The sequence below is a fragment of the Neoarius graeffei genome, chromosome 28 (assembly GCF_027579695.1).
Source record: "Neoarius graeffei isolate fNeoGra1 chromosome 28, fNeoGra1.pri, whole genome shotgun sequence".
Taxonomy (NCBI): domain Eukaryota; kingdom Metazoa; phylum Chordata; class Actinopteri; order Siluriformes; family Ariidae; genus Neoarius; species Neoarius graeffei.
Genome location: NC_083596.1, coordinates 5171128 through 5196727, shown reverse-complemented (window position 1 = coordinate 5196727; position 25600 = coordinate 5171128). Strand labels below are relative to the sequence as shown.

At 43.5% G+C, this 25600-nt stretch overlaps 1 protein-coding gene across 1 annotated transcript in view; it reads right to left on the bottom strand.

Annotated features, from left to right (window-relative positions):
- The window catches only part of LOC132875498 (astrotactin-2-like), a 908673-nt gene that overhangs the window by 239662 nt on the left and 643411 nt on the right, over positions 1-25600 (bottom strand). The window contains exons 12-13 of the mRNA XM_060912306.1: positions 6813-6979; positions 1900-2088 (exon numbers count right to left, since the gene is read on the bottom strand). Coding sequence (XP_060768289.1) covers positions 1900-2088; positions 6813-6979 — 356 coding nt within the window. The remainder of the gene's footprint in view (positions 1-1899; positions 2089-6812; positions 6980-25600) is intronic.

The following is a 25600-nucleotide window of genomic DNA, read 5'->3' as shown; positions in this document are numbered from 1 at the left end:
GTCAGGTGTAAAGCATTTTATACCTTTATAGATGTTTATGTAGGTTTATGTCAGCTATAATTGAGGTTTAACCAGGCTTGTAGTACTCAAGTCTGACTCATGCCCTAATTTTAAGGACTCGTGACTTGACTTGGACTTGAGCACTGATGACTCGGACTTGGATTCGGACTCGTGCATTAACTGCATTCGGATTCGTAAATTGGACTCAAAATTTTCTTTAATGACTTGGACTTGGCTCAGACTTGAACACTGGGGACTCGAGACTGGACTCGGACTTGAGGTTTAGTGACTCGACTACAACGCTGGGTTTAACATAGCCCTATGAACATTTCCCTTTAGTAAAAGGTCACAAGCTGGTGAACATGGTCAGGGGCGGCACCAGAGACTTTCTTTTGCTGGTGCGATGGGGTAACTTGATTTTTCAGTGAGGGTGCTCTGAAATTTAATTGGTTTTCAAATTAATGTGCAGGTGACCTGTTTAATTACCTCCATCAAAGAGGTTATGATTTCGGTTTGTTGGTTTGTCTGTCAGCACGATTAACTAAAAACTACCAGCCTGATTTGACTGCAAGCTGGCCTAGTGGTTAGCGTGTCTGCCTCTCAACTGGGAGATTGTGATTTCTACTTGTAGTTGGGTTGTACCAAAGACCATCATAAAAAGGGTACCTACTGCCATCTGGCAAGGCACGCTGCAATACAAATGCGAGTGGGGAGTCAAACTCTTGCAGTTACCAGAGGACCAGCCCTCCACTGTAAACCGAGAGGCTGAGGGCTATAGAAATGGAGATCATCGTCACACCCATGTGCTTAAAGAGCTGGCTGGTACTGGGACAGAAGACTGCCTGGGAAGACCAAATCCTGGCATGGAGGGACTTTGACTTTCACCTGCCTGATTTTCATGAAACTTGGTGGAAAGGTGTAGCATGGGCCAAGGAAGAATGTATTACATTTTGAAGTGGATCTGACTCAGAGGGAGGCGCGATGAATTTCGTTTCACTTTCACAAACATTGCATTACATTACATTACATTACATTACAGGCACTTAGCAGACACTCTTATCCAGAGCAACGGACAACAAGCACACACACACACACACACACACACACACACACACACCCAGGGCCTGGGGAGCAGTCAGGGGTTCGGTGCCTTGCTCAAGGGCACTTTGGCTATGCATTTTCCTTCTGGTCCAGGGAATCGAACAAGCAACCCTTTGGGCCCAAGTTTCCTTCTCTAACCCAGTTTGTGGCACTTGGCCTTGGTGGAGCTCTGCGCTCTCTGAGTAACCTTCTAATTTCAATTGCAAAGCCGCCTACACACACACACGTACAGTATCCTACCCACACCGCGACAGTTACAATGCTGTTAAACACACCGTGTTCAACACAAGGTGCAGAGACATAAGGTTCACAAGCCAGCCTTTGCAAACACCTAAAAAATTACCAGTGCGTTTTATTAATGTGTTTACTTATTTTTCAAATTATAAACTACAGCGTTCAGACCTTAAATATTCTAAATAAACCACAGAAAATTCTTAGGGGTGCTACGGCTATCCTAAGGATAGCTTTTTTTATTTATTATTTCAGCCAGGTTCTTGCCAGAACTGATAATCACATCATCAGTTTTTCTTTGGCTAATCAGACACAAGGTACGGGTACACCACCACACTTGCTGGAGCAGTTGCCTTGCTTAAGGGCATTTGAAGCAATCCTGCTAGTTCAGGGAATCAAACCAACAACTTTTTGGTCCCAAAGCTGTTTCTTTAACCATTTGGCCATGGCTTCCCCTAAGGGTAGCTACAGCACCCCAAGCCCCTCCTTGGTGCTACCCATATTTATGATGCATTAATGCTGCAGTAATTAATGTTAGTTAATGAGTGTATTATCTTTAACGCTTACCGGAAGGTCATCTGAAACACTTGACCCAGGTTGACCTCTTGTGTCTTGTTGTTGTAGCCATGGAGCATTTCGCTGAAGAGCGTGTCATTGAAGCGGGAGTCCTGTTTAGGACACTTGGGGCCTTCGCAGTTGTCAGTTAGGAGAAGGCAGGAGCGTCCATCTACTGCCAGTTTGTATTCCTGCACACACCTGAGCGCTCACACACACACACACACACACACACACACACACACACACACACACACACACACACACAATGATGCCTTGATGAGTACAGACATCCTGGCACACTGAAGAAGGACAGCACAGTATGGGACTACAGATAAGATGCAATTTCGAATGTAGCTGCGAGCACTGACTGTCGCGGCTAAGCACAAAATGAAAGTCGCTGTTTTGGAGAACTCCACAGAATTTGGAAAGTTCTCATTTCTCAGGAGGTAATAAAAACAGCCAGGCGGTGTGGATTTATACAGACTTATACAGCCCTGTGGATCTGAAGGACTTACGTGCTCTGTATGATTATATATTTTTTTGTTTGTTTGTTTGCTTGGACATTAGTTTTGTGTCGGAGAGAGGAAAATCAGTCGTTTTGTTTATCTACAGCTTTAAGTGCTTCATCCATATACTGGAGGAATGCTGGGATTTAATGCTGTATGAGAGTTGAGCTTTTGTCTTGCTGACACGAGTCGATTTTGTTTCCCTCCACAGTCTCTACGTTGGATGTTTTGCATTCATTAATTCAAGGAATGCGCTGATACTTTTTTTTTTAGACTGAATATACAGTACTGTGCAAAAGTCTTCAACAGTCATCAGTAAGCCATAATAAATGAAACGAAGTCAATATTTGCTGTGAGACGACCCTTTGCTTTAAAAAAAAAAGTCTGAGGTCCAGTGAGTGCGGTTTGATAAGGAAATGATCTGTAGGTTTTCCTGAGCATCTTCCAGAACCAGCCGCAGTTCTTCTGGACACTTTGACTGTCACACTCGTGTCTTCATTTTACACCAAAACCCAGCAGCCTTCATTATGTTTTCTTTTTTAATCTGGAAAGTGCTCTCTTAAAAGTGGTAATATGCTGCTCAGATACAAACTTTTTTTTTTTCCTGTAACATTTAATTTTGTGCTGGAAAACAAGCGTTTGGAACTCTGAAATGTTTTTGTACTGACTCGATAACAGAGATATCATAAAATAGAAATCTATAACAAAGTTTGTATGGGCGGTACGGTGGTGTAGTGGTTAGCGCTGTCGCCGGCGAGGGCCTTTCTGTGCGGAGTTTGCATGTTCTCCCCGTGTCCGCGTGGGTTTCCTCCAGGTGCTCCGGTTTCCCCCACAGTCCAAAGACATGCAGGTTAGGTTAACTGGTGACTCTAAATTGAGCGTAGGTGTGAATGTGAGTGTGAATGGTTGTCTGTGTCTATGTGTCAGCCCTGTGATGACCTGGCGACTTGTCCAGGGTGTACCCCGCCTTTCACCCGTAGTCAGCTGGGATAGGCTCCAGCTCGCCTGCGACCCTGTAGAACAGGATAAAGCGGCTAGAGATAATGAGATGAGAAGTTTGTATGAAAAAAATAGGATGCCAAGACTTTTGCACAGTACTGTAGTTATGAGTCCATTTTTTTTTTTTTTGGTACTTGTCAATACCGATAACACCACCACCGTGATACTCAGTAGTACTGATACCAAAATTGATGCTGTGATGAATAACGTATTTAGTATTCAATCAGTGACGTCAGAGAACGTTATTTAGCTCTGTAGCTCTGGAAATGTTCCCCTTGTCTAAATAGTAGCCATGAAAACCTGCAAACCAACATTAGTGAGTTTTATTTAATTTTTTAAAATCAATTCATACCATATTAGCATTGCACGACATCTACACTGGGCTTACTGTACGTACACTTAAGGCCTGGTCCCACAATACCAATGACTATAACTACAACTATAATGATGGCTATAAATAAATCAGTCCCCTGCAGTTTATGTGGTTGGTGCTCACACCAGACCGATAACGATCCCTATAGCCCAGGCCTGGGTTTATCCGTATCGCTGAGATTGCTTCTGGAGCCATTTGTCCAGGCCGATTAAACATCTGACCAATCAGGTCACTGTTTACATGTGATGTCATCTGAGCACGTGTTATTTTTCCCCGGACATCTTTGTACATCCTTGTTGCATCATGAAGTCACGGAATACGGATTCACGGAAAATAAAATACATAAAACAAAGCACGAATCTTTTATTCACGGATATACAATTATTTTCTGTGAAATATCAAAAATAAATTAATAAAGTAAACATCTAAATGCAGGTAAGATATTTTAATTATGAACTTCAGCAGTCCAAATATTTAATTGTTTTAGACTTCTTAATTTTTTTTTATCCATGATGCATCATCTGTATGAAATCAGTAACCAATCTGTAATATACCGAAACGTCCGTGACCAATCCGTAAATTATACAGTGGTGCTTGAAAGTTTGTGAACCCTTTAGAATTTTCTATATTTCTGCATAAATGTGACCTAAAACATCATCAGATTTTCACACAAGTCCTACAAGTAGATAAAGAGAACCCAGTTAAACAAATGAGGCAAAAATATTATACTTGGTCATTTATTTATTGAGGAAAATGATCCAATATTACATATCTGTGAGTGGCAAAAGTATGTGAACCTTTGCTTTCAGTATCTGGTGTGACCCCCTTGTGCAGCAATAACTGCAACTAAACGTTTGCGGTAACTGTTGATCAGTCCTGCACACCGGCTTGGAGGAATTTTAGCCCGTTCCTCCGTACAGAACAGCTTCAACTCTGGGATGTTGGTGGGTTTCCTCACATGAACTGCTCGCTTCAGGTCCTTGCACAACATTTTGATTGGATTAAGGTCAGGACTTTGACTTGGCCATTCCAAAACATTAACTTTATTCTTCTTTAACCATTCTTTGGTAGAACGACTTGGGTGCTTAGGGTCGTTGTCTTGCTGCATGACCCACCTTCTCTTGAGATTCAGTTCATGGACAGATGTCCTGACTTTTTCCTTTAGAATTCGCTGCTATAATTCAGAATTCATTGTTCCAGCAATGATGGCAAGCCGTCCTGGCCCAGATGCAGCAAAACAGGCCCAAACCATGATACTACCACCACCATGTTTCACAGATGGGATAAGGTTCTTATGCTGGAATGCAGTGTTTCTCCTTTCTCCAAAAATAACGCTTCTCATTTAAACCAAAAAGTTCTATTTTGGTCTCATCCGTCCACAAAACATTTTTCCAATAGCCTTCTGGCTTGCCCACATGATCTTTAGCAAACTACAGACGAGCAGCAATGTTCTTTTTGGAGAGCAGTGACTTTCTCCTTGCAACCCTGCCATGCACACTATTGTTGTTCAGTGTTCTCCTGATGGTGGACTCATGAACATTAACATTAGCCAATGTGAGAGAGGCCTTCAGTTGCTTAGAAGTTACCCTGGGGTCTTTTGTGACCTCGCCGACTATTACACGCCTTGCTCTTGGAGTGATCTTTGTTGGTCGACCACTCCTGGGGAGGGTAACAATGGTCTTGAATTTCCTCCATTTGTTCACAATGTGTCTGACTGTGGATGGGTGAAGTCCAAACTCTTTAGAGATGGTTTTGTAACCTTTTCCAGCCTGATGAGCATCAACAACGCTTTTTCTGAGGTCCTCAGAAATCTCCTTTGTTCGTGCCATGATACACTTCCACAAACATGTGTTGTGAAGATCAGACTTTGATAGATCCCTGTTCTTTAAATAAAACAGGGTGCCCACTCACACCTGATTGTCATCCCATTGATTGAAAACACCGGACTCTAATTTCACCTTCAAATTAACTGCTAATCCTAGGGGTTCACATACTTTTGCCACTCACAGATATGTAATATTGGATCATTTTCCTCAATAAATAAATGACCAAGTATAATATTTTTGTCTCATTTGTTTAACTGGGTTCTCTTTATCTACTTTTAGGACTTGTGTGGAAATCTGATGATGTTTTCGGTCATATTTATGCAGAAATATAGAAAATTCTAAAGGGTTCACAAACTTTCAAGCACCACTGTAAGCACCTGTGATGCATCCGTATTAAAATCCGTAACCACTCCATATTTTTTATCCTTTTTTATTATATTTCCGTAATCTGTGACCTATCTGGATTATGTCAACCACCGGAGTGTGTGCATGGGTTGTTTTGAAGTCCAAGCTGTACAGTATGACCCGGAATAATGTGCTACTACTTGGAAAAAAAAGCTTCCATGACTATTCCTAAGTTCCATGTGTTTATTTCCCTGAGTGTCAGGACCAAGTGATATCATCATCAAGATTATAGCTGTGGTGTTTCTGCTCCAGACTGGAACTAAACTCAGGCAGAAGGACAGTCAGAGTTGGAGTTATACAGGAGGTACAGTTACAGTTATCATTGTTGTGGGACCGGACCCTGATGCTGCCTTCAAGTCCTCCTTGTAAGTGTGTGTGTATGAGTTCAGAGGTCGGAGGTCATTATGATGTGTGTTCAAGTGGACGTTGTCAGAACATGTATTTTGTTTCCATTCGCTTTTTTGTATCGTCAATGACAATGGTGAATTCTTTCACCGTACTGAAAGAAAATGAAAAACTAAGGTGTTTGATAATCAATAATGATATTTCTATATGACATGAAAGCAGAAATAGTATCACATGATACCAGATATTGGTATCTGAGCACTTTTTACCACGTCTACAACAATATTATGAAATGTGTACAGTATTGGGATGATACCAATCCCAGTATTGGTATTGATGCATTCCTACTTTGGATGCAATGTAAATTGGAGCTGTGTACATAACTATGTGGCTTTGTTTATGATTCCAGGGAACATTTACAATTCACAGGCATAAATATATGCACCCCCGGTGTCTGATTGTTCTCACCCGCAGAACATGAGCACGTTGTTGGAGGTAGGATCAACCGGCAGGGGAACAAGCTGCTGAAGACAGAGCTGCTCACAGCCACCGTTAAACCCATCTGTACAGTCTGTACCCACAGAGTAGTCATAGCAACCTGATCCATCCTTCATAGGCCGCAAGCCTTCGGGACACTGTACAGAAAGGCATGAAGAAAAGACAATGAGTGACCATGAAAGTGTATCATAGCAGTATGATGGTCCTGTAAGATGAAAGAAAAAAAAAAAAAAAAAAATAATATATATATATATATATATATATATATATATATATATATATATATATATATATATATAGTTGTATGCAAAAGTTTGGGCACCCCAGTCAAAATTGCTGTGACTGTGAACAGTTAAGCAAGTTGAAGATGAACTGATCTCCAAAAGGCATAATGTTAAAGATGACTCATCCCCTTTATATTTTAAGCACAAACACATTTTTATTTTCATCTTTTACATTTTCAAAATGACAAAAAAAAGGAAAAGGGCCAGAAGCAAAAGTTTGTGCACCCTGCATGGTCAGTACTTAGTAACACCCCCTTTGGCAAGTATCACAGCTTGTAAACACTTTTCGTAGCCAGCTAATAATCTTTCAGTTCTTCCCTTGGGGATTTTCGTGCATTCGTCCTTGCAAAAGGCTTCCAGTTCTACAAGTTTCTTGGGCTGTCTTGCATGCACTGCTCTTTTGAGATCTATCCACAGATTTTCAATGAGGTTTAGGTCAGGGGACTGTGAGGGCCCGGGCAAAACCTTCAGCTTGGGCCTCTTGAGGTTTTCCATTGTAGATTTTGAGGTGTGTTTTGGATCATCGTCTTATTGTAGGACCCATCCTCTTTTTAACTTCAACTTTTTTACAGATGGTGTGATGTTTGCTTCCAGAATTTGCTGGTATTTATTCGAATCCACGCTTCCCTCGACCAATGAAATGTGCCCTGTGCCACTGGCTGCAACACAACCCCAAAGCATGATCGATCCACACCCATGCTTCAGAGTTGGAGAGGTGTTCTTTTCCTGGAATTTGGCACCCTTTTTTCTCCAAACATACCTTTGCACATTGTGGCCAAAAAGTTCTATTTTGATTTCATCAGTCCACAGAACTTGTTTCCAAAATGCATCAGGCTTATTTAGATGTTCATTTGCGAACTTCAGATGCCGAATTTTGTGGCTAGGATGCAGGAAAGGTTTTCTTCTGATGACTCTTCCATGAAGGTCATATTTGTTCAGGTGTCGCTGCATAGTAGAACAGTGCACCACCACTCCAGGGTCTGCTAAATCTTTCTGAAGGTCTTTTGCAGTCAAACAGGGGTTTTTATTTGCCTTTCTAGCAATCCAATGAGCAGTTCTTTCAGAAAGTTTTCTTCATCTTCCAGACCTCACCTTGATCTCCACTGTTTCTGTTAACTGCCATTTCTTAATAACATTACAATCTGAGGAAACAGCTGCCTGAAAACACTTTGCTACGTTCTTGTAGCCTTCTCCTGCTTCGTGAGCATCAATTATTTTATTATTCAGAATGCGAGGGAGTTGCTTAGAGGAGCCCATGGCTGTTGATTTTAGGGACAAGTTTGAGGAGTCAGAGAATTTATACAGCTTTGAAATCTGCATCATCTGACCTTTCCTAACGAAGAATTTGAACAAGCCACAGCTCAATAAGCTAATTAAGGTCTGGAAGCTTGGTAAAAGTTACCTGAGAACTCAAATGTATTGGGGTGCCCAAACTTTCGCATGGTGTTCCTTTTCTTTTTTCACTCTCCAATTGTACAAAACAAAAATAATACACAAATCTTGCAGAAAACGCTGAAAAGAACTGTCTCGTCTTTACCTTTATGCCTTTTGGTGATCAGTTCATCTTCTGCTCACTTAACTATTCACAGTAACAGACATTTTCAGTAAGGGTGCCCAAACTTTTGCATGCCACTGTATCTATATTAGGGATTACTACAGAAGCAAGACAGACTGACTGTCAGCTCTGTAATAATTGGCACCTTTGAGACAATGGGCAAACAAGCCAGTGGAATAAAAAGAAGAATAAATAAATTAAAACCGTACAAATTTTGACTCAAATGAAAGACGTACAATTTTCTAACTAAAAAGCAATCACATAAGCTTCATTTTCTCTCAAATTACATATCAAAAATACTAGACATCTGTAAAAATGTCTAAAATGACAAACTGAAGCCAAAAGAAAAAAAATCCATTTAATCTTCAGAAACAAAATAGGATTGTCTAGATGAGTAGTCATCATCATGGAGGAAAAACCAAAAAGCTTTCAACACAAAAGAGCTAGATGTGTATTATGCTGCACAATCAGGGCCATAATAATAATAAAAAAGGTTTCAATAAGTCTGGAACAGCTGAAAATGGCCAGGATACATACAGAGAGGAGGATGAGGGGGAAAAAAACAAGCAATGATCATAATTCTGTTATACAGCATCCCTGTATGATCATGTGATCAAGATTAAAACAATACTTTGATGTGTGTATTCTTTTTGTACATCCCTTTTGCTCATATTAATGAAGGGTGCCTAAACTTATGGACCCGACATTTGTCTATTCTAACCTTAAATGTAGTGTAATGCCTCCAAAGAGTGATTGTTTTTAGCTGTATCCAGAGTTGTGTCTTGAATGTAACAAGATCAACTGTGAGCTACTGCTCACTTACGTATCCCCCCGCTCTCGCTTATATCAGAACGCAAGCAATCAAAGGAACAGGACCCTTATTATGAACAGTGACTTCAACAAATAACGAACCCTGAAACAAGTAAGTAAAGAGCAGTGTCTCTCCCCAGGGATTTCACATAGCATCCTGGTAAACTCATTCTCATCTCATCTCATTATCTCTAGCCGCTTTATCCTTCTACAGGGTCGCAGGCGAGCTGGATCCTATCCCAGCTGACTACGGGCGAAAGGCGGGGTACACCCTGGACAAGTCGCCAGGTCATCACAGGGCTGACACATAGACACAGACAACCATTCACACTCACATTCACACCTACGCTCAATTTAGAGTCACCAGTTAACCTAACCTGCATGTCTTTGGACTGTGGGGGAAACCGGAGCACCCGGAGGAAACCCACGCGGACACGGGGAGAACATGCAAACTCCGCACAGAAAGGCCCTCGCCGGCCATGGGGCTCGAACCCAGGACCTTCTTGCTGTGAGGCGACAGCGCTAACCACTACACCACCGTGCCGCATCCTAGTAAACTGTCATCTTGAAATAGCATTTTGCTTCTTGAAATAGCGTCAAAATCCTATAAGTTTCATAAATACCTCACCAAATCCAGGGACGCGTGTCAGCCAAAACAAATCCGAGATAATCGCAAAAGAAGCATTTTTTTCAAAATTTGTGATTTTTGTTTTTTTCCATCATGTACAAGTTGAGATCTTGAAGAATGCAATCAGTATTTCAGATAATAGATTGTTTTGTTGGAAAAGCATACATTTTTTGTTGCAAACTGTCTCGTTTTTGTCAGGACTGTAGCCTGCTGGGGGTGTGGGTAAATTACCATATGGGCCATTCACGTGACGATTTAAGTCTTTTTTTTTTTCGCCAATCAGCTGTATGATACGAGCTGAGCTCGTGGCTACTTAAGCTGCATACAGGCATGTAATTTCACTATTGAATGAATATGGAGCAGCTAAACAGATCGCAGAGGAGCTGAAACACCGCGAAGCAAACAGACGCACGGTAGTTACATCGGAGATAACCATTTCTAGCAAAAAAAAACCCAACCAAAAGGAAGTGTTCTAGGACTACATATTCCATCAGAGGCATTGATGTGTGCAAGGCGACGTTTCTCTTTCTGATGGGGTAAGTTTATTAATCTAAGGCTGTGTGGTTATTTTTGCATGTAACGGAGAGTGTTGCGGTTTGGTTACATGAAACTAGTGTTGTGTTAGTTGTGTTATCATCGTGCTATCTTTCTTTCTTACGGTGTGAGTAATTTTTCAACCACAAAACGTTAAAGTATACTTTAGGACTTATTTTTGTACTTCATAATTGTGTTGGGCATACTTTGCATGGAAGGAAAATTGACGTGGTGATCTTTGTTTACATGAAAGTAGCATCGTGCTAGCTAGTAGGGGGTAGGGCTTTCCTTAATGTCATGCAAATGAGCACCATTATGTGCCCGCCCTGCACCCAGAGTAGCTGAGATGGAAAATTTTGAGGGCGATTTTCTCCCTTCCCTGTTTTAAGAGGTATGCACTTTCAAAAGGCCACACATTCTTCAAATATTGTCAGATGTCCACATGGAAGGCATCATTGGAAAGCTTAGAAACTGTACTTTCTGAATCTGTCAATAACTCAAAATGCCCCCGGGCTGACATGTGTCCCTGGATTTTGTTATCTGACACATATTCAGTCGGTAAACAGGAAACCGATGTGCGACAGACCTGAAAACGGGACACACGGTATAGAACCCCAAGCTGAAGCTCAGTACCAAATATCAAGCAGGTGTGATTTGTAGTTGCTGGGAAAAATGTTGTGAAAATTTTGTAAATCCACACCATTACGTTTCATAAATACATTCAGTTGGTAAACAGGAAGTTGATGTGGGACAGACCTGAAAACAGTCTACATGGTATAGAACCCCAAGCTGAAGCTCAGTACCAAATATCAAGCAGTTGTGATTTGTAGTTGCAGAGAAAAATGTCATGAAAATTTTGTAAATCCATGCTATACCTGTATGTTTCGTAAATACATTCAGTCAGTAAACAGGAAGTTGATATGCGTCAGACTTGAAAATGGTATACACGGTATAGAACCCCAAGCTGAAGTTTGGCACCAAGTGGCTATGATTTGTGGTTGCTGAGGAAAAGGGTGTTTCGGACTGACAGAGATACGGACAGACAGACAGACGGACAGAGGTAAAAACAAGTATAACCCCCCCCCCCCCCCCCCCCCCCCCCCCCCCTCGGAGCGGGGTATAATGAGAAATTTCCAAATCAGTATTCAGACATCGGAAATAAGTATTAACGTGAGTGCTGTTTAGACTTACGGTCCCTTGAAAGTGCATGGAAATGTTTTTGTATTCCACAAAACGGCATCAGAGGACCATTTTAATTGGAAAAATGTTTTTTTTTTTTTTGGACAAAATTATAAATGAACCAAAAATGATCAGTAAGCAGCGTTTGCAGATGAGTGCTTGGTCAGCTTATCCTTCAAACCGTCAGCATGTTTTCTTTCCAGGAAAGCACATCAAATAAACAATATAAATTGGATTGTTTTACTCATTCATCAGCTCAAATTGCAAATTAAATGAATGATTTAAAAAAATAGCTTATATCCCAAGCACTTATTAGAATACGTACACAAAAAATAACTGCAAAATAACAGGGTGGGCTGGATCAAGTGCTATTTTATAAGCTGGCAATATCTCCGACTTGAATCACCCACTCAGAGGCTGATGATACACTACCATTCAAAAGTTTTGGGGTCACTTTGAAATGTCCTTATTTTTGAAAGAAAAGCACTGTTCTTTTCAATGAAGATCACTTTAAACTAATCAGAAATCCACTCTATACATTGCTAATGTGCTAAATGACTATTCTAGCTGCAAATGTCTGGTTTTTGGTGCAATATCTCCATAGGTGTATAGAGGCCCATTTCAGCAACTCTCACTCCAGTGTTCTAATGGTACAATGTGTTTGCTCATTGCCTCAGAAGGCTAATGGATGATTAGAAAACCCTTGTACAATCATGTTAGCACAGCTGAAAACAGTTGAGCTCTTTAGAGAAGCTATAAAACTGACCTTCCTTTGAGCAGATTGAGTTTCTGGAGCATCACATTTGTGGGGTCGATTAAATGCTCAAAATGGCCAGAAAAATGTCTCGACTATATTTTCTATTCATTTTACAACTTATGGTGGGAAATAAAAGTGTGACTTTTCATGGAAAACGCAAAATTGTCTGGGTGACCCCAAACTTTTGAACGGTAGTGTACATGGGGCAACTTTTTGGGCAATGTTGCTAGGCAATTGCACTTCAACACTTTCCCACTGAGACTGAGCAACATCATTTCTATCTGAATGATTTTGATCATTTCGGGCAACTTTTTAAGATTATCCAATCAGAGTGCTAGCAGCGAATCACCTGACCACCTGAGTGAGAGCTTCTGAAATTTTCAACAAAGATGGCGGCGTCTCAATGGCAGTGGAGCGAAAGAAAAAAAGAGTGACTACTTGTATCTTTTCATGTCGGTAAGTTATGTATGTGTAAACCCAAAGTGGTGAATTTCCCTCATCAAATGCTTAGAAAACCAACAGACATCTATTTTTGTGCTCAGGTTGAATTAAGACATCATTTATTTATTTATTTTTCATCTCATCTCATTATCTGTAGCCGCTTTATCCTGTTCTACAGGGTCGCAGGCAAGCTGGAGCCTATCCCAGCTGACTACGGGTGAAAGGCGGGGTTCACCCTGGACAAGTCACCAGGTCATCACAGGGCTGACACAGAGACACAGACAACCATTCACACTCACATTCACACCTACGGTCAATTTAGATTATTTATTTTTATTTTTTGTATTTTTTCCAGCTAAGTGTAAACTGCCGTTAGCGCCATAACCACCGCTCCATAGAGATTGAATGGGATTTACTGAACTAGTGGTGGGTTTTGCTAACATAGTTAGCTGAAAGGGCGGCACGGTGGTGTAGTGGTTAGCGCTGTCGCCTCACAGCAAGAAGGTCCGGGTTCGAGCTCCGTGGCCGGCGAGGGCCTTTCTGTGCGGAGTTTGCATGTTCTCCCCGTGTCCGCGTGGGTTTCCTCCGGGTGCTCCGGTTTCCCCCACAGTCCAAAGACATGCAGGTTAGGTTAACTGGTGACTCTAAATTGAGCGTAGGTGTGAATGTGAGTGTGAATGGTTGTCTGTGTCTATGTGTCAGCCCTGTGATGACCTGGCGACTTGTCCAGGGTGTACCCCGCCTTTCACCCGTAGTCAGCTGGGATAGGCTCCAGCTCGCCGCGACCCTGTAGAACAGGATAAAGCGCTACAGATAATGAGATGAGTTAGCTGAAAGTTATCGCTAGCTATGTCGGGATAACGTTAGCTCTCTTGCGTCAAGTTAAAGTGATGGGCAGCTCATGATTTCTTTCTTTTTTTTGTGAGTTGTAATAGAGATTGTCTAACTTATCATCTGATCTAATTCACATCCAGAGCACGACTACTTGTAGAACCTGAGGGTGAAACAGTACAAACTCCGGGATGTAAAAAAGAAAGAAAGCCTTCAGGAGCTCTGTCAGCTACTTTTCCTCCTCAGCAGCATCTCCTGGTCCGTGTCCTTTTTTCTGTTTTTGCTGAGGTGAGAATTAAATGATGATATTTTGGTGATGTGTCAGTTATTAGTTATAGTGTATGTGATTGAGGCTCCTAGCATTTTTAAAGAGATTTAAAAAGGGTTTATTATGAACAGAATAACGTGGTTATTTTGACTTATAAATGTTAAAATAATGGCGAATTATCTTTTGACCAGAGGATCTATTCAGTTTTGTTCCAGAAGTGATGGTTACTTGAGCGAAATAAAGGCTGAAGCCAAGACAAAAGTGACAGCTGCGAATGTTTCAGTGTCCATCTTTGCAGTGTCTCTGTCCCTAGCAATAGATTTGCTTGCATCTGACTGGCTGTTGCCAATTGTCTGTCCTGTGTCTCACCTGGTTGCCCGTTGCTGGCAACATTGCCCAAAAAGTTGCCCCATGTATCATCACCTTGAGCTTCATAAAGCAAATAAATGATATGGATTAATGTCTAAGAATAGCCATTGAATCATTCCATCCAAAGTTTATTCATTTCCCCCAAACAAAATTCCTTCTTGCAACGATAGCTGCAGGAGCTTCACCAGGTGTAAATTACGAAATGCCACCAGAATCACCATAATTAAAAACCTCGGTATAAACAGTCTGGCTTCAGGGATATGATGACACCTCTGGGATCTTGTGCTTCTCCAACACATCTAAAAGTACTCATGCAGTGCTGCCACTTTTCTCTCCAAACTTTTATGACTGCTAATTAAAAAGGCAGCATGTCTTCGAGCTGTAGCGAGAGAATATCGCCTAACTTTCTCAGACGTGCAGCATGAAGAGTTTACACAGACACAATTTCTCATCTCATTATCTGTAGCCGCTTTATCCTGTTCTACAGGGTCGCAGGCGAGCTGGAGCCTTTCCCAGCTGAGTACGGGCAAAAGGCGGGGTACACCCTGGACAAGTCACCAGGTCATCACAGGGCTGACACATAGACACAGACAACCATTCACACTCACATTCACACCTACGCTCAATTTAGAGTCACCAGTTAACCTAACCTGCATGTCTTTGGACTGTGGGGGAAACCGGAGCACCCGGAGGAAACCCACGCAGACACGGGGAGAACATGCAAACTCCGCACAGAAAGGCCCTCGCCGGCCACGGGGCTCGAACCCGGACCTTCTTGCTGTGAGGCGACAGCGCTAACCACTACACCACTGTGCCACCCAGACACAATTTCTGAGGTTAAAATCATAAATATGCATGTTGTCGAGTTAAAATGTGCAGGAAAGCGAGACTGCAGAACCCAAACACTTGTTTAACACTTCATTTAATCTTAGAACATTACATCTACATGTATTGACCATTTTACCAATTCACTGGTTGATTGTGTCCATGGGCGGCACAGTGGTGTAGTGGTTAGCGCTGTCGCCTCACAACAAGAAGGTCCGGGTTTGAGCCCCGTGGCTGACGAGGGCCTTTCTGTGTGGAGTTTGCATGTTGTCTGCATGGGTTTCCTCCGGGTGCTCCGGTTTCCCCCAAAGACATGCAGGTTAGGTTAACTGGTGACTCTAAATTGGGCGTAGGTGTGAATGTGAGTGTGAATGGTTGTCTGTGTCTATGTGTCAGCCCTGTGATGACCTGGCGACTTGTCCAGGGTGTACCCTGCCTTTCGCCTGTAGTCAGCTGGGATAGGCTCCAGCTTGCCTGCGACCCTGTAGAACAGGATAAAGTGGCTACAGATAATGAGATGAGATTGTGTCCATTTAATCTTTTTATAAGGCTAAGTGGTTCATATGGAGTCCCCTCCACAGTGGCAGTTGGACCACTCCCAAAGCCACGCCACCAGAACATTGGGGGAACTGTTAGAACTAGTTCTAATCATGACTTTGAAGTCTGGAAAGTCAAGGCCTGGCAGACGTGCCATCAGATGAAAAAGATACGGAAGTCATCAATGAGAAGAGAGTTAAAGATCAGACTTTTCCAGGCCACAGCAGAATCCATTCTCCTGTATGGGTCGGAAACATGGACCATACCTAAAGCACTCGCTAAGTGCACTGATGGCTGTTATACAAACATGATCTGGATGGCGCTCAACATCAGCTGGTTTGACCACATCAACAACAAAATAGTCTATGAAAACCTACCCAGAGCTACCACCAAAATCCAAGAGTGGAGGATGAAGCTTGCAGGCCACATACGGTAAGACGACATGATGACCTACTGGTGCACCGGCTGCTGTTCTGGGACCCGAAGCATGGAGAGCGAGGACATGCTTTACAGGGATACCGAACGTGACAGTGTTGCTGAGATAGAGAGCCTGATGCAAGACAGACATGTGTGGTGGTGTACCATAGCATCTTGTATGATGAAGCCGCCCTAAGTCAACCAATTCAAAGCAGCATATACAGTAGGTCACCTTGAGGTGTATAATTACTCACTGCACACTCTTTAGTTCTTAGAACTACATCTAGAACTATTAACGGTTCTTTAATTGGCCTCCTGGAGGAACCTTTCCAATAGAGTGTTTGCCAGTTAGAAAGGTCTCCAAGTATAATCCTTTTAGGAAGTAAACAGCGTTTAATGATCCAATAAACCCTCAAAGAACCCTGTTTTCAACAAGAGTAGTGGTGTTACCATGGCCTAATGGTTAGAGCAACAGCTTTGGGACCAACAGGTTGCTGGTTTGATTCCCTAGACCAGTAAGAATGGCTGAAATGCCCTTGAGCAAGGTATCTAACCCCCAACTGCTCCCCAGGCTGCTATGTTGTATGTCACTCTGGATAAGAGTATCTGCTAAATGCCTGTAATGTAATTACCAGTACTTGGTATGCAAAAAAAAAGGTTCTTCAAGCGTCTATTATGGATTCATTAGAAAATTAAGCCTCCAAAAAGAGTTATTTTGAAATGTTTTCTTGTTGGGTTGACCACAGTACCTTTAAGGCTTTCACCAGAGGGATATATAACAAACACACTATCCACGAATTCTGCTACCGCCAACATTTCAAATTCGCGTATATTGGACACATCTGCAGGCTTGATAATGATGCTCTCCAAAAGCAGGTGCTATTTGACGTCAGAACACCACAAAGTATGGAGCAATGCTGAAAAGTTATTGGGTATAGATACCCACCAGGCAAGGAGAACTATGATGGGGAAGACAGTCTTCATGCAACTGATTGACGCAAGGATATCAGGAGCGCCCCAAGGCCTATAAAGCGCCTAGTGCAGTGGTTTTCAAAAGGTGAGGCGCGCCTCCCCTGGGGGGCGCCAAAGAGTCACTGGGGAGGCGCGGAGAAACACTTTATGCCTAGTTGTTAAAATAATAAGAGGTTTTCAATGTGCACAAGTAGCCTAAATCTCGGAATATGTTCTTTCCGATGACATTATTAAGTTGACGTCTGTTAAATTCAGGTTTTCATGTTTTTTTCCTGTTGTTGACGTGAGTTCAATTTTACATTGGCGTCTGTTTAATTCATGTATTAATATATTTTATTATATCACATTATTTTATTATCATATTTTATGAATGAATTTTAGGAATGTTTTTTTTAAATGGATGTAGGCCTACTTTGTTACAAGAAAAACAATTTGATACATTAAACAAAAGAAGAAAAAACATGTATTGGCCTATCAGTTATTATTGAAACACACCTGTGTGGGGAATATTTAGGTTTGGGTTTGGGGGGGGGGGGGGGGGGGGGGGGGTTAGGGGGGCTCGGTTGTCTTGACCTACTCCAAGGGGAGGCTCGCATTCAATGAATTTGAAAACCCCTGGCCTAGTGTGAATCAGTGATGATGATGATGATGATGATATCTTTCCATGTTCACTGTACTTGCTCACTACACAGGGTAGAACATATAATGGTACAGGTATAATTTCAGAAAAACGGTTCTCTGGAGGAACCTTTCCAACAGAGTGTTTCCCAGTTAGAAAAGTCTGCAAGTATTATTGGATCATTAAGAGCTGTTAGCTTTTAGGAATCTAACAGCTCTTAATGATCCAATAAACCCTTAAAGAACCCTCAAAGAACCCCCTTTTCTAAAAGAGTGGAGGTATTACCAGTCCTGGGACTTGGTGTGCCAAAAAAAAAAGAAGAAGTTCTTCAAGTGTCCATTAAAGATTAATTGGAAAATTAAGCCTCCAAAAAGGGTTCTTTTCAAATGTTTTCTTGTAAGTTTCCACATAGTTCCTTTAAGGTTTCCACTAGAGGAATCAATGAATCAATTCATAAGTTATAAATACAAGCCCAGATTTACTGCAGAAGCTGCAGCAGATCTGGATTCACTCTCAAGTTTACAGATTTCCTTCCATATAAAAAACTTCAAATGGGAACAGGTTTCGTGAGCTGTCTTACCCGAGGCTGTAATTTTATTTATTTATTTATTTTTAAGTTAGTCTGGGACAACTAATTGATCCAGATTGGAAAGAACCCCCCAAAGAGCACCTCATGAACAGCTCGTCATTTGTGTCTCATCTCTGCTTGGTTCCTTCAGATAATCATATCCCACTCAGTTCTCCCGAAAGCATCTCTCCTTTATTATACACGGGTGTGCTGATAGAAAATAAAACACCAGTGAATGAAATGATGGGCAAAGCACTCAGCAATCTGCAGGCTTCACGGGCAATTATACATTCATCACCTGATTTCTCTCAGAAGAGCGAAGTCAACGATGGGAATGAGTTATGAGCCATTATGTTCATGCGGTGATGGAACGCGAGCATATTTTCACGCTCAGGTGCTAATATACTGCACTTGGTGTCAACATATGAATATGAATTGCTGGGATGGAAATTGCATTTCACAAAGAATTGCAAAACAAAACAATTACACACAGAAAAGAAAGCACGAATCACGTACAAGACAGGTTGGAATTCATTTCCTAATATTTTAGCTATTAATTTTGCAGATGAGCTGCACAGGATGAGCAATGAACATATGTGGGCGAAGAAAGAAAGAAAGAAAGAAAGAAAGAAAGAAAGAATTTGGATTCCAACATGAAAGTTTGCAATACTGTAAAAGTAAAAACACCATCCAGGAGATATAATTAAATGTCGTTGTCACGGACATGACATTTCGTTTCTAGTTCATTTCATGGGATTTTATTTGTTTGAATACTGTCTCTGTTTATGTTACAGTAGATGTGATTTTATTCTGTTAATAATAATAATAATAATAATAATAATAATAATAATAATAATAATAATAAGTGTTGCCAGGCAAAACAAACCTCGCCCGGTAGCACTTATGATGAATATGAAGGAAGATATCACAAAAAAAAAAAAAACGGTCCCCTATGGGCCCATGTGGCTTATAAATAAAATAGTTTTCTGATCCTGTGTCCATACAGTAAATACAGTATATATATATTTACTCTATGAGGCAGTAGCCACAAAAATGAAGCGTAATCCAAAAATGAACAATTTAAAAATCACAGAAGTAAAATATACCAAGTGTCTGTACTTTATATTATTCTACTCTTACCTCTTACAGTTTCGAAACTGAAACCTCCAAACCGAGGCTGACACACACACGCTGTCGCCATGACCAAAACGCTTATTTCCCAGAAATGGCCTGGTGCTAGAGCTCAGTGGAACGCACTTTTCCTCTGTAATAAGCATAAACATGTCTGAAAGTAATTTCTTTAGTCCATTTATTTCGAATGGTGAACCGAATTGTATACACTCACCGACCATTTTAATCGGAACATATGTATGCGCATGTACAGTGCGTGATCGTTTCTCTCTTACATTCTTACAGCATGATGACATAGTAGCTAGCGCCTCTATATGAGGCAGTAGACACAACAAAAATGATTTTGACCTTTTTGGTGACCTTGACCAGATGACCCTCAAAATGTTGGAGGTTCTATTTGAGATCAATGCCCATCTATCCTGAAAGTTTCATGAAGATTGGTCCAGCCATTTTCCCATAATATCGTTAACAAAAAAAACAACCAACCAACCAACCAACCAACCAACCAAACAAACAAACCTGACTGAAAACAATCCCTCGCCCCACTTACTCCGTAGCGGGCAAGATAATAATAATAATAATAATAATAATAATAATAATAATAACTTATTGACTTATAGTGTGCGTGTTACATCGAATATGCTCACATGCACATTACAGGAAATAAATTACAATAAAATATAATTAGCCTGTCTTACACTCGGATCAAACACCACACCCCATATGGGCCGAACCCAATGCAAACAAACCCAAACAATAAGTTTTGTTTGCTTGCATCCAGCTCGGCCCATGCAAAGCACAGCACCTGACCCGGGCCAACAATTTATAAATATAAATATTACACCAACTTCACTTAAATATATATTACATACAAATTATATCCCCCTCCTAGAACTGCCACCTTATTGTGGTGGAGGGGTTTGTGTGCTTGAATGATCCTAGGAGCTATGTTGTTGGGGGCATTATGCCCCTGTCAGGGTTTCCCAAGGCAGACAGGTCCTAGGTGACAGGCCAGACCAAGAGCAGTTCACCAAAAACCCCTATGGAGAAAAAATCAAGGACCGTGACGTCGCCCGGTATGATGCAGCCGGGGCCCCACCCTGGAGCCAGGCCCAGGGTTGGGGCTCGTATGCGAGCGCTTGGTGGCCGGGCCTTTGCCCATGGGGCCCGGCCGGGCTCAGCCCGAAGAGGTGACGTGGGCCCGACCTCCTGTGGGTTCACCACCCACAGAGGTAGCAGTAGGGGATTGGTGCAGTGTGGATTGGGTGGCAGTCGAAGGCAGGGGCCTCGACGACCTGATCCCCGGACACAGCGGCTGGCTGTTGGGACATGGAATGTCACTTCGCTGGGGGGGAAAGAGCCTGAGCTTGTGCGGGAGGTTGAGAGGTACCGGCTAGAGATAGTCAGGCTCACCTCCACGCACAGCTTGGGCTCTGGAACCCAGCTCCTCGAGAGGGGCTGGACTTTCCACTTCTCTGGAGTAGCCCGTGGTGAGCGGTGGCGGGCTGGTGTGGGCTTGCTTATAGCTCCCCAGCTCAGCCGCCATGTGTTGGAGTTTACCCCAGTGAACGAGAGGGTCACCTCTCTGCGCCTTTGGACTGGGGAGAGGGCTCTTGCTGTTGTTTGTGCCTACAGGCACCGGAGACCTTGCGGCCACAGCTCCGAACAGCTGCGTCCACAATGGAGGTAGAGAACAGGCCAAATACAGTATAGAGTATCCGGCCTTCTTGGAGTCCCTGGGAGAGGTACTGAGGGGTGCTCAGACTGGGGACTCCATTGTGCTACTGGGGGACTTCAATGCTCACGTGGGCGACGACAGTGACATCTGGAGGGACGTGGTTGGGAGGAACGGCCTCCCCGATCTGAACCCGAGTGGTGTTTTGTTATTGGACTTCTGTGCTAGTCACGGTTTGTCCATAATGAACACCATGTTCGAGCATAGGGGTGTCCATAAGTGCACGTGGCACTTATGTGGCACACCTTAGGTCGGAGGTCGATGATCGACTTTGTAGTCGTTTCATCTGATCTCCGGCCCGATGTCTTGGACACTCGGGTGAAGAGAGGGGCTGAGCTGTCAACTGATCACCACCTGGTGGTGAGTTGGATCCGCTGGCGGAGGAGGAAGCTGGACAGACCTGGCAGGCCCAAACGTATGGTGAGGGTCTGCTGGGAACGTCTGGCCGAGCACTCTGTTGGGGAGGTCTTTAACTCCCACCTCCGGGAGAGCTTCTCCCAGCTTCCGAGGGAGGTGGGGGACATTGAGTCTGAGTGGACCATGTTCTCTACCTCCATTGTGGACGCAGCTGTTCGGAGCTGTGGCTGCAAGGTCTCCGGTGCCTGTTGTGGCGGCAATCCCCGAACCCAGTGGTGGACACCGGAAGTAAGGGATGCCATCAAGCTGAAGAAGGAGTCCTATCAGGCCATGTTGACCTCCGGGACTCCTGAGACAGCTGACAGGTATCGGCAGGCCAGGTGTGCTGCAGCTCGGGCAGTTGCGGAGGCAAAAACTCGGAACTGGGAGGAGTTCAGAGAGGCCATGGAGAAGGACTATCGGTCGGCCTCGAAGAAATTCTGGCAAACCATCCAGTGCCTCAGGAGGGGGAAGCAGTACTCTGCCAACACTGTTTACAGTGCGGGTGGGGAGCTGTTGACCTCGACTGGGGACATTGTCGGGCGGTGGAAGGAATACTTTGAGGATCTCCTCAGTCCCACCGTCATGTCTTCCACTGAGGAGACTGAGGCTGATGACTCAGAGGTGGACTCGTCCATTACCCAAGCCGAAGTCACTGAGGTGGTTTGCAAGCTCCTCGGTGGCAAGGCACCAGGGGTGGATGAGATCCGCCCTGAGCATCTCAAGTCTCTGGATGTTGTGGGGCTGTCTTGGTTGACACGCCTCTGCAACATCGCGTGGCGGTCGGGGACAGTGCCTCTGGAGTGGCAGACTGGGGTGGTGGTCCCTCTTTTTAAGAAAGGGGACCGGAGAGTGTGCTCCAATTATAGGGGAATCACACTTCTCAGCCTCCCAGGAAGGTTTACTCCAGGGTACTGGAGAGGAGAATTCGACCAATAGTCGAACCTCGGATCCAGGAGGAACAATGCGGTTTTCGTCCTGGTCGCGGAACACCGGACCAGCTCTATACCCTTCATAGGGTGCTTGAGGGTTCATGGGAGTTTGCCCAACCAGTCCACATGTGCTTTGTGGATCTGGAGAAGGCATTCGACCGTGTCTCCCGTGGTATTCTGTGGGGGATGCTTCGGGAGTATGGGGTTCGGGGCTCTTTGCTAAGGGCTGTCCGGTCCCTGTACGAACAGAGCAGGAGTCTGGTTCGCATTGCTGGCAGTAAGTCAGACCTGTTCCCAGTGCATGTTGGACTCCGGCAGGGCTGCCCTTTGTCATCGGTTCTGTTCATAATTTTTATGGACAGAATTTCTAGGCGCAGCCAGGGGCCGGAAGGAATCCTGTTTGGGAACCACAGGATTTCATCTCTGCTTTTTGCAGATGATGTTGTCCTGTTGGCTTCTTCAAACCAGGACCCTCAGCATGCACTGGGGCGGTTTGCAGTCGAGTGTGAAGCGGCTGGGATGAGAATCAGCACCTCCAAGTCCGAGGCCATGGTTCTCGACTGGAAAAGGGTGGCTTGCCCTCTCCAGGTTGGTGGAGAAGTCCTGCCTCAAGCAGAGGAGTTTAAGTATCTCGGGATCTTGTTCACGAGTGAGGGAAGGATGGAGCGTGAGATCGACAGTCGGATCGGTGCAGCCTCTGCAGTGATGCGGTCGCTTTACCGGTCCGTCGTGGTGAAGAAGGAGCTGAGCCAAAAGGCGAAGCTCTCAATTTACCGGTCGATCTACATTCCGACTCTCACCTATGGTCATGAGCTTTGGGTAATGACCGAAAGAACAAGATCGCGGATACAAGCGGCTGAAATGAGTTTCCTTTGCAGGGTGGCTGGGCGCTCCCTTAGAGATAGGGTGAGAAGCACAGTCACTCGGGAGGAGCTCGGAGTAGAGCCGCTGCTCCTCCACATCGAGAGCAATCAGCTGAGGTGGCTCGGGCATCTTTTTCGGATGCCTCCTGGACGCCTCCCTGGGGAGGTGTTCCAGGCATGTCCCCCCGGGAGGAGGCCCCGGGGAAGACCCAGGACATGCTGGAGGGACTATGTCTCTCGGCTGGCCTGGGAACGCCTCGGTGTTCTTCCCGAGGAGCTGGCTGAGGTGTCTGGGGAAAGGGAAGTTTGGGCTTCCATGCTTAGACTGCTGCCTCCGCGACCCGGTCCCGGATAAGCGGAAGAAGACGAGAGACGAGACAAATTATATCTAACTAATGCTGTAATAGTAAAGAAAATGAAAAGTGAATATATGTTATTTACCAGCTGGGAGGTCCGTATGGTGAAATACCGTGACCGAGGTCTTGAAAGTACTGAGTGAGGCCCTCTGGGTCGAGGTCAGTATTTAAGGCCGAGGTCACGGTATTTCACCATACGGACCGACCTTAAGCTGGTAAATAATATTTTTTTTTTCTTTACCAAATTCTAACAGAAAACGAGAGTGCCCGAAAGGGAAAACCGAGCCGAGCCGCCATTTTGAATCCTCATTCACGGCTGTAATGCAAATGGCTTCCTCCTCGGTATACAAGTGCACTTCCATGGCAGGAAAAAAACCCTACATTTTGCCACCTATGTAGTCCCCTATTTATACAAATAGGAGTCATTCAGTTGGTGTTAGAAAATTACAGGTTTTTAGCTTTCTCCTGAAATGGTTTCTTTTATTTCTTCTTCCTCAGGGTAGTAAAACTCGCTTTTGCTGTGAACACTGTCTTATACACACACTTTCTGTAGATCATGTGTAAAAAAGGTTTTGCTGCGCGAGGACTTTGCATTTTCTCTGTAGAAATGCAGTCGAGTTCCAGCTTGTGCTTTCTTTTTAGCATCATCGTGGCTTTTATTTGCTCCACAATGAGACTGATAAATTTGGTAAAAATACTTTTAAAACTAGAAAACTAAGATGTAAAAAGAGAATATAAACAGCTGAGTTGCTCCAAGTGACCACTACATGATGTCATCGTATACCTCACCACTGCAGGAAGCCCATCTGACATTTTAAAGAAAATTCATTTTTATCAAACACTATTTGATCTCCGAAAATAAAAGGTTGATTTTTAAAACCTGCGACTACTTTTACTGAAAATAAGTTTGAGAATAAATCCACTGGAGGATCCCTTTAATGTTTTTCCACCTCTCTGGAGAAAAGCTCTATGTAGAACCCTCTAACAAAGTGTAGGGTTTCCTTTCATCTCCGACACAAAAGAGAGAGAGAGGAAAAAAATTTAAGCCTAGAACCCTTAATTACCCAACAATATCATGAACTTTTGATGAACCCTTTTGTCAAAGAATGTATGTATTAACTGGGTAGGTTTGTGGTACAAACTCCAAAGTATTGGTCATTATTTTCTTGTAAGTACCTAGAACCTGTAAAACAGTTAACATTTCACTGAAGCGTCTTTGCATTTAGTGCACGCTTAGAGAATAAAAAAAAGGTTTCTGGAACCATTATGGGGCAGCATGGTGGTGTAGTGGTTAGCACTGTCGCCTCACAGCAAGAAGGTCCGGGTTCGAGCCCCGTGGCCGGCGAGGGTCTTTCTGTGTGGAGTTTGCATGTTCTCCCCGTGTCCGCGTGGGTTTCCTCCGGGTGCTCCGGTTTCCCCCACAGTCCAAAGACATGCAGGTTAGGTTAACTGGTGACTCTAAATTGAGCGTAGGTGTGAATGTGAGTGTGAATGGTTGTCTGTGTCTATGTGTCAGCCCTGTGATGACCTGGCGACTTGTCCAGGGTGTACCCCGCCTTTCGCCCGTAGTCAGCTGGGATAGGCTCCAGCTTGCCTGCGACCCTGTAGAACAGGATAAAGCGGCTAGAGATAATGAGATGAGATGAGATGAGATGAGATGAGATGAGATGAGATGAGATGAGATGGAACCATTATGAGTTCTTCAGTCGTCTTTCTGGAGGAACCCTTAATGGCTATTGGAAATCTTTCCA